Below are 12,529 nucleotides of genomic sequence, written 5' to 3' on the forward strand. Positions count from 1 at the left end.
AAGTAGGAGTTCATTATATTTATTTTTAGCCAAAGTTTGACAAAACAATAATAATTATCAACTACCAATTTCCAATCATGTGATGGTATACTTGAGGTATAAGTATTAAGATTTTAATATCCTTTATTTTTGGAAATAATGTTAACTGGCAGCATGTAATACTTTTTCAGAAAAAAAGTGGCTTTGTGATAATTAAACAATTGGAAAAAGTATTCTCTACAAAAAGAGAATAAAAAACTTTTTAAAAAATCTTAATCCTGACAGATTGGCTTCAGTCTGCCTTGTTGCTGGTGGGCCATATTATGTAAATAGACTGAAGTTTTATAGAACAGAAATTTGCATTGTGAATGCCTTCAACAAACATAGAATCTTATGGCCCTGGTAGGAGCCATAATATTTTCCTCCACTGTTGCTCCTGAGACAGCTATAACCTCAATCTATAACCACTGCCCACCTTCTTTAACAAACTGGATTATCTGGAAGCAGGACAAGGAAAAACTAGGCCTCACAGTGAAAGCAGAGCCACTGTCTTCCTCCTGTGCCTGAGAAGCTCAGTGCCTGAGTTCGTTGATTATTTGGGGACCCCATCTGTGAAGTTTGCCTGGGACCTTGGAAGTCCTGCATATGTCTCTTCCTCCATATATCAGACAAAATTGTAGCTGAAAGTTCCTACCACTGCCTATAACAACTCTTCTGTGCTGTACTACCCTGTTGCCCTGAAAATAAGATATCCCCTGATAATAAGCCCATTCAGGCTTTTGAGTGCATGCGCTAAAATAAGCCCTCCCCAAAAATATTTAAACACATGTGCAGTCGGTCCCCGCCATTTCCTCTGGTTAGGGTTAGGGAGACAGAGCTGGTAAGACAGCAAGAGGAGCCTCGTTTTGCTCAACGTGCCCCAAAATAATAAGATCTCCCCAAAAATAAGGCCAAGGGTTCAACAAAATATAAGACGTGGTCTTATTTTTGGGGAAACACAGTATTTTGTGTATCTCAAAATTCAGATATTTTGAATCAAGACTAATTGGCCCTGCCCAGGCTGTCTCAAAATTGGTATTATTTTATTCCTATCTATAAGACGCGTATAGAGAGAGAGGAGGTGGGGGTAGGAGAGAGAGGGAGGGAGGGAGGGAGAGTTCTCATACATATGAAGAGCTGGGTTAATATGTGCTAAACTCTCAGTGTTTACCTCTTTATGTAGTATTTTTCTTTAGGCTTCAGGAAAGTTTTGCAAAAACACACAGCATAGCAGGATATCTAAAGATCCCAGATTACATTGTCAGCTGTATTCCTCAGTTAACTGAAAACAAGATCCTCCATATATCATCCTACCTTGGCTCTAGTATCATTGTTATTTTTGTGTTATTTTTTACCCAGGAATTGTGGGAATGTGTTTTGTGCCGGCTGCTGCCATCTAAAGCTGCCCATTCCTGATCAGCAGCTTTATGATCCAGTCCTTGTCTGCAATTCCTGTTACGATCACATCCAGGTATCCCGCGCCAGGGAACTTATGAGCCAGCATCTGAAGAAGCCTATTGCCACAGCTTCTAGCTGAATACCAGCAAAGGAAATCTGTGGAAGCCTGGCCTTTTCACTTGCAGACTGGAAGGAGAAGGCTGCCTCTGCTGCAGCTGAAGAGGTCGGTAGCGCAGCACTTGATCACCAAGCCTTGTATGCACTGTCGGCAATTTTCCCCACTTGGTGCCCCATGTATTGGAGATGAGGAATTTGGATTAAAGAGTGTGACACGGCCTACATTATGGTACTGTTTGTGGTTTCAAGACATAAGGCCAAGTTAGAGACCACAGTGTCTTTCTTCAGAGGGATGGCAAACGATGTAGTGCAAATAATTGCCTTCCTTCCAAAAGCAATAGAAAGGCATGAACCTAATCAGAACCCCCTTCTTCCCATGTCAGAAAGCAGTCAGGTTAAATTGAGTAAGAAAGAAGGATGCAGGCCCAGAGTGTGATATCTCCGGGAGCTCTCTTTGGCTGTGTTAGTCATATTTCAGTCATATTCAGCTTGCCAACCTTTTTGGATATCCAGCGCAAGGCCAGCAGTAGTACTGTACCAGGAAGGGATCCCTTATAAGGCAGAGTGTGTATCTGCACTTTCCTTGTGTTCCTTGAGGGAATAGACTTTATCCCAGCAGCTGGGCTGTTGTGTATGGAAAGCAGAATTAACTTTGGCTTGGTGCACTTCCTGCCCACTGTGGGTATTGAACAGCTGGCTCCTAACCAATGTCTTTATAGGAGCAACAGCTTAAATCTCCTCTTGAGTCACATCACAGTGTGTATTCCCTCTCCCTTATGCTGCATTTGTATCTCCATATTTCTGGTTGCTCTTTATTCCGAAAACCTGATGCTTCAAGGCAGACTATTAAGTGGGTTTTCTTTACCTCCTGGAATGTGCTGTTTTGTGTGCTTGAGGGTTTCAGTCCAAAATGCTGCTAATGTTACTTCTCTGCACTTAAAATTTATCTGGAGTATAAACGGCTGGGGGAAGGTGCCAATTTTAAAGATGGAAAACAGGGAATATTGACAAACAGGGATTCTCCCTCTTACACCCAAGAAGGTGTGTGGGACACTATAGTGATCATCATCACTGCAAGAATGCTTTTCTGTTCATTCTGACATCAATAAATTTCCCTTCAAAGTGATTCTTCTGATTTATGGATGCTCCACTGTGGCAGCAGTATAGCAGTTATTTTACCCTGCTACTCTCACGTAATCTAAACAAGAACTAAAATGTTTTAGAAAGGCAAGCGTAACGTTACCACCATTTCCATAGATCTTTATGAGCAGTGTTCATAATCATTTTATTTTGAAATGTACATCGTTGTAGGACTATAGAATGAACAAGATTTTGAGGTGGATGACTCAAGCCAGATCAACAGTCCTTAGGCAGTTACAAAGGATGGGTGCATGAATATCTCTTTCCTCAAGAATTGGAAGATACTGACTTCGCGCTTGGGTTGAATTCTTACCAGCTACCCATTCTTGATTAGTTTTTGGGAGAATTAATGGTTCAAGCTACCACTTCTTACTTTTTATTTTTTAAACCTCCTTTGAGTCAAAAGCCCTAGAGCCAGCATCATCTTTATACACTGGATCTGTTTGAATTGCCCTCTGGCCTCTTCCAGGCAGCATGACCTCATAGCGGTAAAAGATGAAATCTGGTTTTGCCATACACTGAACTTTGTACAGAGTGATGTAATTAGTAGGAGAGTTCGGGTTTGGTTCCTTTTTCAGCTCATTTGCACAGATGTAAAACAAAAATTTGAAAACAAAGAGAGAAAAAGACCCTTCAAGTTAGCCATGATTAATCAATACTGCTTTCAGCTCTCATGAATTTTGTGTCACTGTCTTCAGGCAAAACAACTCCAAAATCGGATCAATAGCTTTGTGACAAACAATGTGCTGTAAGAATTCAATACAGTTGAATAAAATCTCTATATTAGTGCTGTTTTGTTGGACCATATTATTTAATTTTCACTGAATATTTTTCTTCTCCATTGAATACTGGCTTCCACCTGGATATATTATGCAGAATTACTCTATTTCTTCTAAACACCCAAAAATGAGAATTTAAGATAACCAGAGGTCTGTTTCTGGGTTTTTGGTTTCGTAGCATATCACTTCTATGAGACTTTACAAATAACAATGAAAATAGTTTCCTTGTTTGAAAAGTTTACTCCAATATTTAATAACTGAGAAGTATTTTTTAAAAATGCTTAGTAACACTTTTTAGTAAAACTCACAGTTTACACAAAATCATTATTCACAATGAAATCCATGGTTGAATCATTTTGTAGTTCCAGGCAATTTTATTTACAGTGGCTTTTAAGCAACAGAAATTAGCTTGGCAGGCAAGGTGGTGGTATACCTCAGTGTTCTTGATTAAAAAAACAGTAGAACAGAGAAAGAGAAAATAAACTTTTAGTTATATTATATACTGCACAACAATCTACCCCTCCTCAGTCTTTCTAAATATGTGGCAATCAGTTTTCCATCATTTGGTCAAAGTATTGGACCTAATTTAATTTAATTTTGGCATCCGAATTTCCAAACTCCTATTTGTTATCCGTTTCAAGAACATAGGTTTTTCCTTTCCTCCAGTTTTTTTTTTCTGAAATATTTTTTTATTTATTTTTAAACATCTTAAACATAAAACACATCTTTTAAGGGCAAAGGTTTGGTCCGGTATTGAATAAGTACAGTTGCTCACACTTCTTTAACCAATTTGATTCCAAATTTCATCCATTTACATCTTTAAAAAGTAAATCAAATCAACAATTTTTTTTAATCATACATTCTAACATCTTATTCTAAACATTTAGCATTCTATTGTATCACCATAAATCTTAAATCCCAGATAAACACAGCTCCTTTTTATTTACAATCTTCCATTTCCAAATAAATACCATCTTAAATTTGTTCCATTTTATCAATCAGAGTTCCATATATGTTCTTTAATCATAAGACCCATTTCATCAAATCTGTTTTAACCTCTATTGAATTACAATTTCCTTTATCTTGTCATGAAATACACTTCTCATTTTACATAGAATCACTTCAAGATCAGTTCACATTATCACTCATTCCACATTTCCATCCATAATTTTATCTAGTTCCCAGCCTACTTAATTTTAATTGTTTAATTGTTTTCCAGCGTATTCTCCATTACTCCTAGATCTATTATGTTGCTGGTTCACAACTGAATTAGTTGTTTTCCAGCGTATTCTCTTCCACTCCTCTCACTGATTACCAGCGTATTCTCTGCCACTTCTAAATCTATCATTTAGCTGGTTCACAGCAAACTGTTTTCCAGCATAATCTCCTCCATACCTCCCGCTGATTACCAGCATAATCTCCTCCACTCCTAAATATATTTGTCGCTGATTACCAGCATGCTTTCCTCCGCTCCTAACTCTATTTATTTGGCTGGTTCACAGCATTTTGATTTAACTATTCTCCAGCATAGTATCCTCCACTCCTTCCGCTGATTACCAGCATGATCTCCTCCACTTCTAATTCTATTTATTTGGCTGGTTCACAGCATTTTGTTTCAGCTGTTCTCCAGCATAGTATCCTCCACTCTTTCTACTAATTGCAGCATAATCTCCTCCACTCCCAAATCTGTTATCGTTGATTACCAGCATGCTTTCCTCCGCTCCTACTTCTATTATTTTAGCTGTTTATTTTAACTAATTCACAGCCTATTACATAAATTACTTTTCTAACATATTCTCCTCCGTATCTCCCGCCAATTTAAAATAGAAATGTGTTGCAGCAAATATCTTCTCACATATTATCTCTTAAATTATAAATTTCCCTTAAATTCATCACATTTCATATATACTTATTTTTTATGAGAACATTTTTATCCATCTTAAAATCAATTTTCTCTAGTTGTTAAATTTGTGAATTACTCCTGTTAATATTCAAAATTCATTTAAACATTTAAAACATCATATTATCATTTAATCATTTATGTTCTTGTTTCATGACCAGATTAATATATATATAGTCAAATTTAAAAGGAATGAAAATAAAAATAAGGAAATAAAAATAAAAAAATATAAAAATAAAAATAAGGAGCCTGAGTGGCGTAGGAGGCTAATGCCTCCTACTAAGGCAGCATTTAACATCCAGCTGCCTGCAATTACTGTGAGTTCAATTCTCACCAGGCTCAAGGTCAATTTAGCCTTCTATCCTTTCTAAGGTGAGTAAAACGAGGACCCGGTTTGTGGGGGCAATAAGCTGACTTTGTATAAAATATACAAAAGTATGAAGGCTATTGCTTAATGCATTGTAAGCCGCCCTGAGTCTCCGGAGAAGGGCGGCATATATATAAATAAATAAATAAATAAATAAATAAATAAATAAATAATAATAATAATAATACAATAATACAAAAAGTAAAAAAAAGAAAGAAAAATCAGGAGAGAGAAGAAAGAAAAAGAGAGTAAAGAGAAAAAGAGAAAGAGCAAAAAGAAAAAAAGATTTTATAGAAGGGAAAAAAAACACCTATCAGTATTCAAACTTCATTTAAGCATTTAATCATTACATTTCCATGTTTAATCAAAATATTTTATTTTTCTTGTCTCACAACCAACTATATTCTATTTCTTCTTTTTCCCATCTGTCTAAATGTTCCTTTTCAAGTTCAATGTTATCAGAATTAAAAACTCTATAAAGTTTTGGTCTTTGTAGCATCTATTCCATATATGGTATCATCGTCCCTTCTTTTTATTGCCACGCCCTTTCCTTTTGTTGCTGCGCCTGCTAATTCCATTTTAAATGTTCCATTTTATTTCTTCTTTCTTTTCCTCAATAAAACCACCAAAAGGCAGATTAGGAATCCCCAGAGTCAAGCCTCGTTGGTTGTTTTCAAAATAATCCAATTTAAGTGGCTAAATACATTGTTTCTCTTTCAAGTCAAAAGCAATCCACATTTTAGACTTTCACTTTGTCACGGCAATCCTCCATTATATAATTGTCCACTTGTCTTTTCTTTTCCTCTCCCCTCCTACTTATTGCCTCTTCCCTCTTTCTCTCTTCAAAAGTAATCCATTCCACTTTTAAAAAGTTTCAAAGTTTTATAGCTTTACAGCAAACAGTCATTCCAAATCGGTCAGTAATAAAAATAACTCCTTAATGGGTCTTTTCCTCCTGTTAATTACTTTAGTAAGTCTTCTTGCCCCAATAGTCCGTAGCCGCTGTTTAAGGCTAGGGGCTCACTTGTATAAATCCATATTTCGAACGCTGTTCCCGCCTGGGTTAGGTCTCACTTACCCAGCTTCCAAACTCTTCACTCTTTTTTCCTCTTTCTTCCTCTTGCACAATGCTTCTCCGGTTGGCCCTGGCTTCGAGGCAGCCACCATGGCTGCCGCTCCCCCGCCGCCGGCGCAGAGGGCTTCCTCCAGCCCCGAGGAACCTGCCCGTTCCTCTCGGCTGTCCAAGAGGACACTCTCTTTCCCTCTGTCCCTCCAGGACAGGGTAGGTCCACGGACCTGTCGGTGACGGCTCGACAGTCGAGGATTCCACGGGGCTCATCAGAGCCCCGCCATTCCCCTGACTGGATTGCCGCGGCGCCAACCGGAAGTCCTTTTCCTCCAATTTTGAAGCACAGGATAATCCTGAGAAGAGTAGGTACAGAGGTTTATTACTATTTTTTATTTGTTATTATTTAAATTTGTATGCTGCCTGCCTCCCAGTGTCTCTTGGTGATTCATACACAAAAATATTAAAAATGGGGGGGGGGAATACAATCAAGAATAATAAAATATGACAAGATGATAGGAACGAGAAAAACACAACCATTCAGTTCAGGTGGCTTCACTCACCCTTGCCAAAGGCCTGGGCAAAGAGCCATGTCTTCAGAGCCCTTTGAAATCCCAGCAGGCTGATGACTGTCCAGATCTTTTAGGGGAAATTCATTCCAGAGAATGGGCTGCTACAGAAAAGATGGCCCTCATGGGTTCCATACATGGCATTGTTTAATTTAAGAAACCTTGCCAGAACAAATCGCAAGGACAGACGACAGGTTGTCCCTCAGTAACTAGACCTTATGTCATGAAGGATTTTTACAGATAATGGCAACACCTTGAATCATATCAGAAGCAAGCTGGCAACTAGTGCCAATCATGAAGAAGAGGTGCTACATGAACATATCAAGGCATGCCCATCACTTTCCATACTACAGAATCTGGATCAGGTGAAGCTTTAGGGGCAGCCTCATTCACATTACATTGCAACAGTTGAGCCATAAAGTGAGTGACTGAAGTAACTTAACCTGGAAAAGGTGCAACAGATACCAGATGAAGCTGTCCAAAGGGCTTTCTGGCTACATGATCATTGAGCAGAGCTGCGAGTCCAGGAAACCTCAATAACTACTTAGAGTAAGTCACTACAAATATTTAACAAGAGTCCATCACCTAAAGTAATCTGTGCCTTTGGTAAGCAGTTCATGCCATCAAAAAGTTCTTGATCATTGGAATGTTCTGCTTTCTGGAATGATGAGCAAATGTGCTCATCAGCAATAATCCTATAAGACCGGAAATTTGGGGAAAAGTGAGATTTTTTTTTAATACAAGAAAATGAATAGTCTATACTATATGATTGGGATGTGTACATATATTTAAGAATTAGCTCAGGCCACACAAAAAAAAGGTGCAACCTGGAACACAGGTGAAAAGGTGACTAAGAATAATGGGAGAATCCATCTAAGAAAGAATGAGGTATGTGTTAGCATCACATAGGTATTTTCTACCTTTATGTGAAGTGACCATCTACATACAACACCTACACTACAGTATTACAAACATAATTCCTAACTTGAATAGCTTCCTGCTTGCTCTGGTAGGCAGACTTCAAAAATCCATTGTAATGATTTGCAGAATTGGAAAGAATATCTCCCCTTAAAATTTCAGGGTTTTGCTAAAAGTGCCACTAGTGTGAGTGCCACTAACAACTTCGTTTATGTTCCTTCATAGCTTAGAGTATATGCTCTTCAGGCAATCACTGATAACGGAAAAATTACTGGAAATCTATTTCTGGCTAGTTCACTTAAAGTCTTCCTTCCATCATCCATTGCACACATAGATTCTTCTCAGTAGCAATTTTCCATGACTAAGAAATGGTTGGATATGAACATCCACTGGACACATAGCCTTGGTGAATGAAGGCAGATATACCGGTATGTGTCCCATGATAATGTTGCAGGATCCAATCTGGGTCAGTCACCAGGACCAGAGGATCGATCCAGATTGGGGTCCTGCAGCATAGCCGTGGTCAGTGATCAGTTTACACATACCGTACCTATCAATGAGATACCAACCTCCACAAGATTGTAATCAGGCAAATGATTCACACTAATGGATGAGACTACATAGAATCCTTTGTTAATCTCTAGCTTTATTAATTACAATATAGAAAGATTTTGCCTCGGCACACACTCATAAAACTACAGATTCACAAAACACAACAGATCAAGAATCTGGAGGAGAGTAGGTAAAATGGATCACAATCTAGATGTTGCATGTATACGGTATAATCTTCATCCAGATTCCTATCTCTAGCCATTTGTAATATGCTAATAATACTTTTCACCATAGCTACAGTCACTTCTGGGCTATTTGATGTGCATTTTTCACCTAGTAGTTGTCTCCATTCTGGTCTGATTTCAAACAGGGTTAATTGGTCTTTGCAATGTCTAAGGCTACATTCCTTAGGGTTTGTTTTTCTCAGGCCACTGCCTAGATGCCAGGCTATTCAGATCAAGTCTATAAATTTTACAACATAGTCATTGCACACAAAATCTATCCGCTCCAGCCATCGTGACAGTACAAGCATCAGCTGTGAACTGCATCAGTCCTGGGGATTGTTTCAATATCTCCCAATTCTCAGATTACTCTTCTCCACAGTAAGAAAACAGAAAATTTATTATTATTTATTTATTAATTAATTCAATTTGTATGCCGCCCCTCTCCGAAGACTCAGGGCGGCTCACAATGCATTTAAAATCATTATAAAAAACATTTAAAAATTAAAAACATTAAAACTCATTCACACCATTCATGGCCGGATCTCGCCGGATCGCAAGAGCGAGATCAATGGCCCCAGGCCTGCTGGAAAAGCCAGGTCTTCACCGCTTCTCGGAAGGCCAATAGGGTGGGGATGGTCCGGACCTCAGGAGGTAACTGGTTCCAGAGAGCTGGGGCAGCCACAGAGAAGGCCCTCCCCCATGGGCCCGCCAGCCGGCATTGTTTAGCTGACGGGACCAGGAAGAGACCAACTCAGTGGGATCTTACCGGTCGTTGAGAGTTATGCGGTAGAAGGCGGTCTCGAAGATATCCTGGCCCTGAGCCATGTAGGGCTTTAAAGGTAATAACCAACATCTCAAATTGTGACCGGAGACGAATAGGGAGCCAGTGCAGCTCGCGGAGAATTGGGGTAATGTGGGTGTACCTAGGTGCACCCACGACAGCTCGCGCAGCTGCGTTCTGAACCAACTGTAGTCTCTGAACACTTTTCAAGGGTAGCCCCATGTAGAGCGTGTTGCAATAATCTAACCATGAGGTGACAGGGGCATGAGTGACTGTGAGGAGAGCCTCCCGATCCAAGTAGGGTCACAATTGGTGCACCAGGCGAACCTGTGCAAAGGTCCCCCTAGCCACAGCTGTCAGATGTTGCTCTAATCTTAGCTGTGAATCTAGGACGACACCCAAATTGTGAACCTGTTCTGAGGGGGACAATTTCTTCCCCCCAGAACCAAAGATTGGACAAAAATTGGATTTAATGGGATAGGGCTTTTCTACAATGGATGGAGGGTATCTGTAGCATGCCCATCCAGAGAAAACATAACAATCTATTGATTTTTTAAAAACATTATTTTGAATTGACTTTGAAGCTCCTTCTGCTTTTCAGCCCTATAACTAAGTGTTCTATCTGCCACTCCATCTGCCACTCCCACAAAGGATTTTAAAAATTCTGGCTAATGATGCAAATGAGTAGAAGCACTTTTTATCCATTTAGAGCAGTTCTCTGTTCTCTTCTATCTCACTTTTTAGCTCCAAGAATTAAAACGATGGTCTCCAATACTTTGAGGCAGCTTGTTCATGTTTTTTTCAGTAAATCCTGTGACGTTTTAAGCAGTGACAAAAAAATATTGTATTTTTTAGCTCTTAAAATTATAGGACAGGCTTCTTAATTTCTATTTGTTAAAATATATGTGTAACCTTTTTGTATAAAACCTTTCGTATAATGCTTCTATGTCACAACTAGACTACTATATATTGTTTCACATGGCACTGTCCCTGCTGACTATTTAGAAACTATAGCTAGTTTAAATGAGACTCCCCATATAATAATGGTCAAGCTTGGATTAATAATTAGCATTATTATCACAGGAATTGCACTGATGACAATTAGCTTCTAGGAGCAATTTAAGGTGGCTATCACCTATAAAGTCCTATATGGCTTCAGACTTTGTTAGCAGGGTTTGCTCCAAACAGAATCTGCCACTTTGGTAAGAACCAATAGAGAAGTCATAATAGGGTGACAGGAAGCCTGGAGAGATTTTTCTGTAATGGCCTCCTTCTATAACAGATTGTCTCTAGAGACAAGGATGAGTTCATCTCTTAGTATTTTGGAAGATGGTTAAGACCTGGCATTTCCAGAGGGCCTTTGAGAAGGGAAAGTGAGAAAAGAATAGTTATGGATCATGGGTATGGTTCAAGGAGTGGCAGAATATTTATATATCCTAATGTTTATCTTAAACTTAGCAACAGCAATAGCATCTAGATTTATATACCGTTTCATAGTGTTTTACAAGACTCTCTAAACGGTTTACAGTGTCAGTATATTGCCCCCAACAACCTGGGTCCTCATTTTACCGATCTCAGAAGGATGGAAGGCTGACTCAACTTTGAGTCGATCAGGATTGAACTCCTGGCACTGGGCAGAGTTAATCTGCAATACTGCATTCTAACCACTGCAACACTACAGCTCCTAAACTTAACTACTGTATTGGGATAGTACTATTTGTTTAAAGTATCTGAACTGTAAACCCAAGTGTTAAATACATTAAATTCATGATTTAGATCAGATCTGGGGGGGGGGACCTGGAGAAAAGCCAACCAAGGGAAGGAGAGTGCCTTCGGGTTCTTGCACAGAAAGTCAAGATCACCTAACATCCCAGAAACAAATATATATATAGAAAAATGGTCTTACATAAGAATGAAGTACATTGCTACTGAATGTTAGAAAGGATGTTGAACAGCAGTTGAACAGGGTAATAATTACAGGTAATATTTGACTTTTTTTTTTTTTAATTTGATTTATATGCCGCCCTTCTCCGGAGACTCAGGGCGGCTTACAGTGCGTTAAGCAATAGCCTTCATACTTTTGTATATTTTATAAAGTCAGCTTATTGCCCCCAAAAACTGGGTCCTCAATTTACCTACCTTAGAAAGGATGGAAGGCTGAGTCAACCATGAGCCTGGCAAGATTCGAACTTACTTTAATTGCAGACAGCTGGTGTTAAATTACAGTGCCTTGTCCGCAGAGCTATCCAGGCTCCTGGACTTATGACAACTGTGACCAAAATTTCTGTTGCTAAGCTAATTTCTGATTGTTGAGTTGTGCCTGAATTTATGACCTTTTTGCAGAGTTGTTAAGCAAATCACTGCAGTTCTTAAGGGAATCATACAGTCATTGAGCAAATCCAGTTTCCCTCACTGACATTGCTTTTTGGAAGCCGGCTGGGAAGGTCTTAAAGGGTGATCACATAACCCAGGATGCTGCAAGCCTTATAAATACATGCCAAGTTGCCAAGTGTCCAAATTTTGAACACATGACTGTGGAGATACTGCAACAGTTGTACAATAAGTGCAAGAAGCAGTTGTCACTTTTTTATATCGCCACTGTAACTTCAAACAGTCACTAAAACGAATGGTTGTAAGAGGAGGACCACCTGTACCAAGAACTATGAGCTCCTATGCTCTGGATGTCTGGTAAGCCATCTG

At 39.1% G+C, this 12,529-nt stretch overlaps 1 protein-coding gene across 5 annotated transcripts in view; it reads left to right on the top strand.

Moving 5' to 3' along the window:
• MTMR4 (myotubularin related protein 4) overlaps positions 1-3,461 on the top strand; it is a 61,497-nt gene extending 58,036 nt beyond the window's left edge. For all 5 annotated transcript variants that reach the window (XM_034421006.3, XM_034421008.3, XM_034421007.3 and 2 more), the window contains one exon: positions 1,378-3,461. In XM_034421006.3, coding sequence (XP_034276897.1) covers positions 1,378-1,555 — 178 coding nt within the window. In that variant the 3' untranslated portion in view covers positions 1,556-3,461. The remainder of the gene's footprint in view (positions 1-1,377) is intronic.
• Positions 3,462-12,529: the final 9,068 nt, after the last annotated feature.

The sequence above is a fragment of the Pantherophis guttatus genome, chromosome 1 (assembly GCF_059756535.1).
Source record: "Pantherophis guttatus breed Tessera chromosome 1, ASM5975653v1, whole genome shotgun sequence".
Classification (NCBI taxonomy): domain Eukaryota; kingdom Metazoa; phylum Chordata; class Lepidosauria; order Squamata; family Colubridae; genus Pantherophis; species Pantherophis guttatus.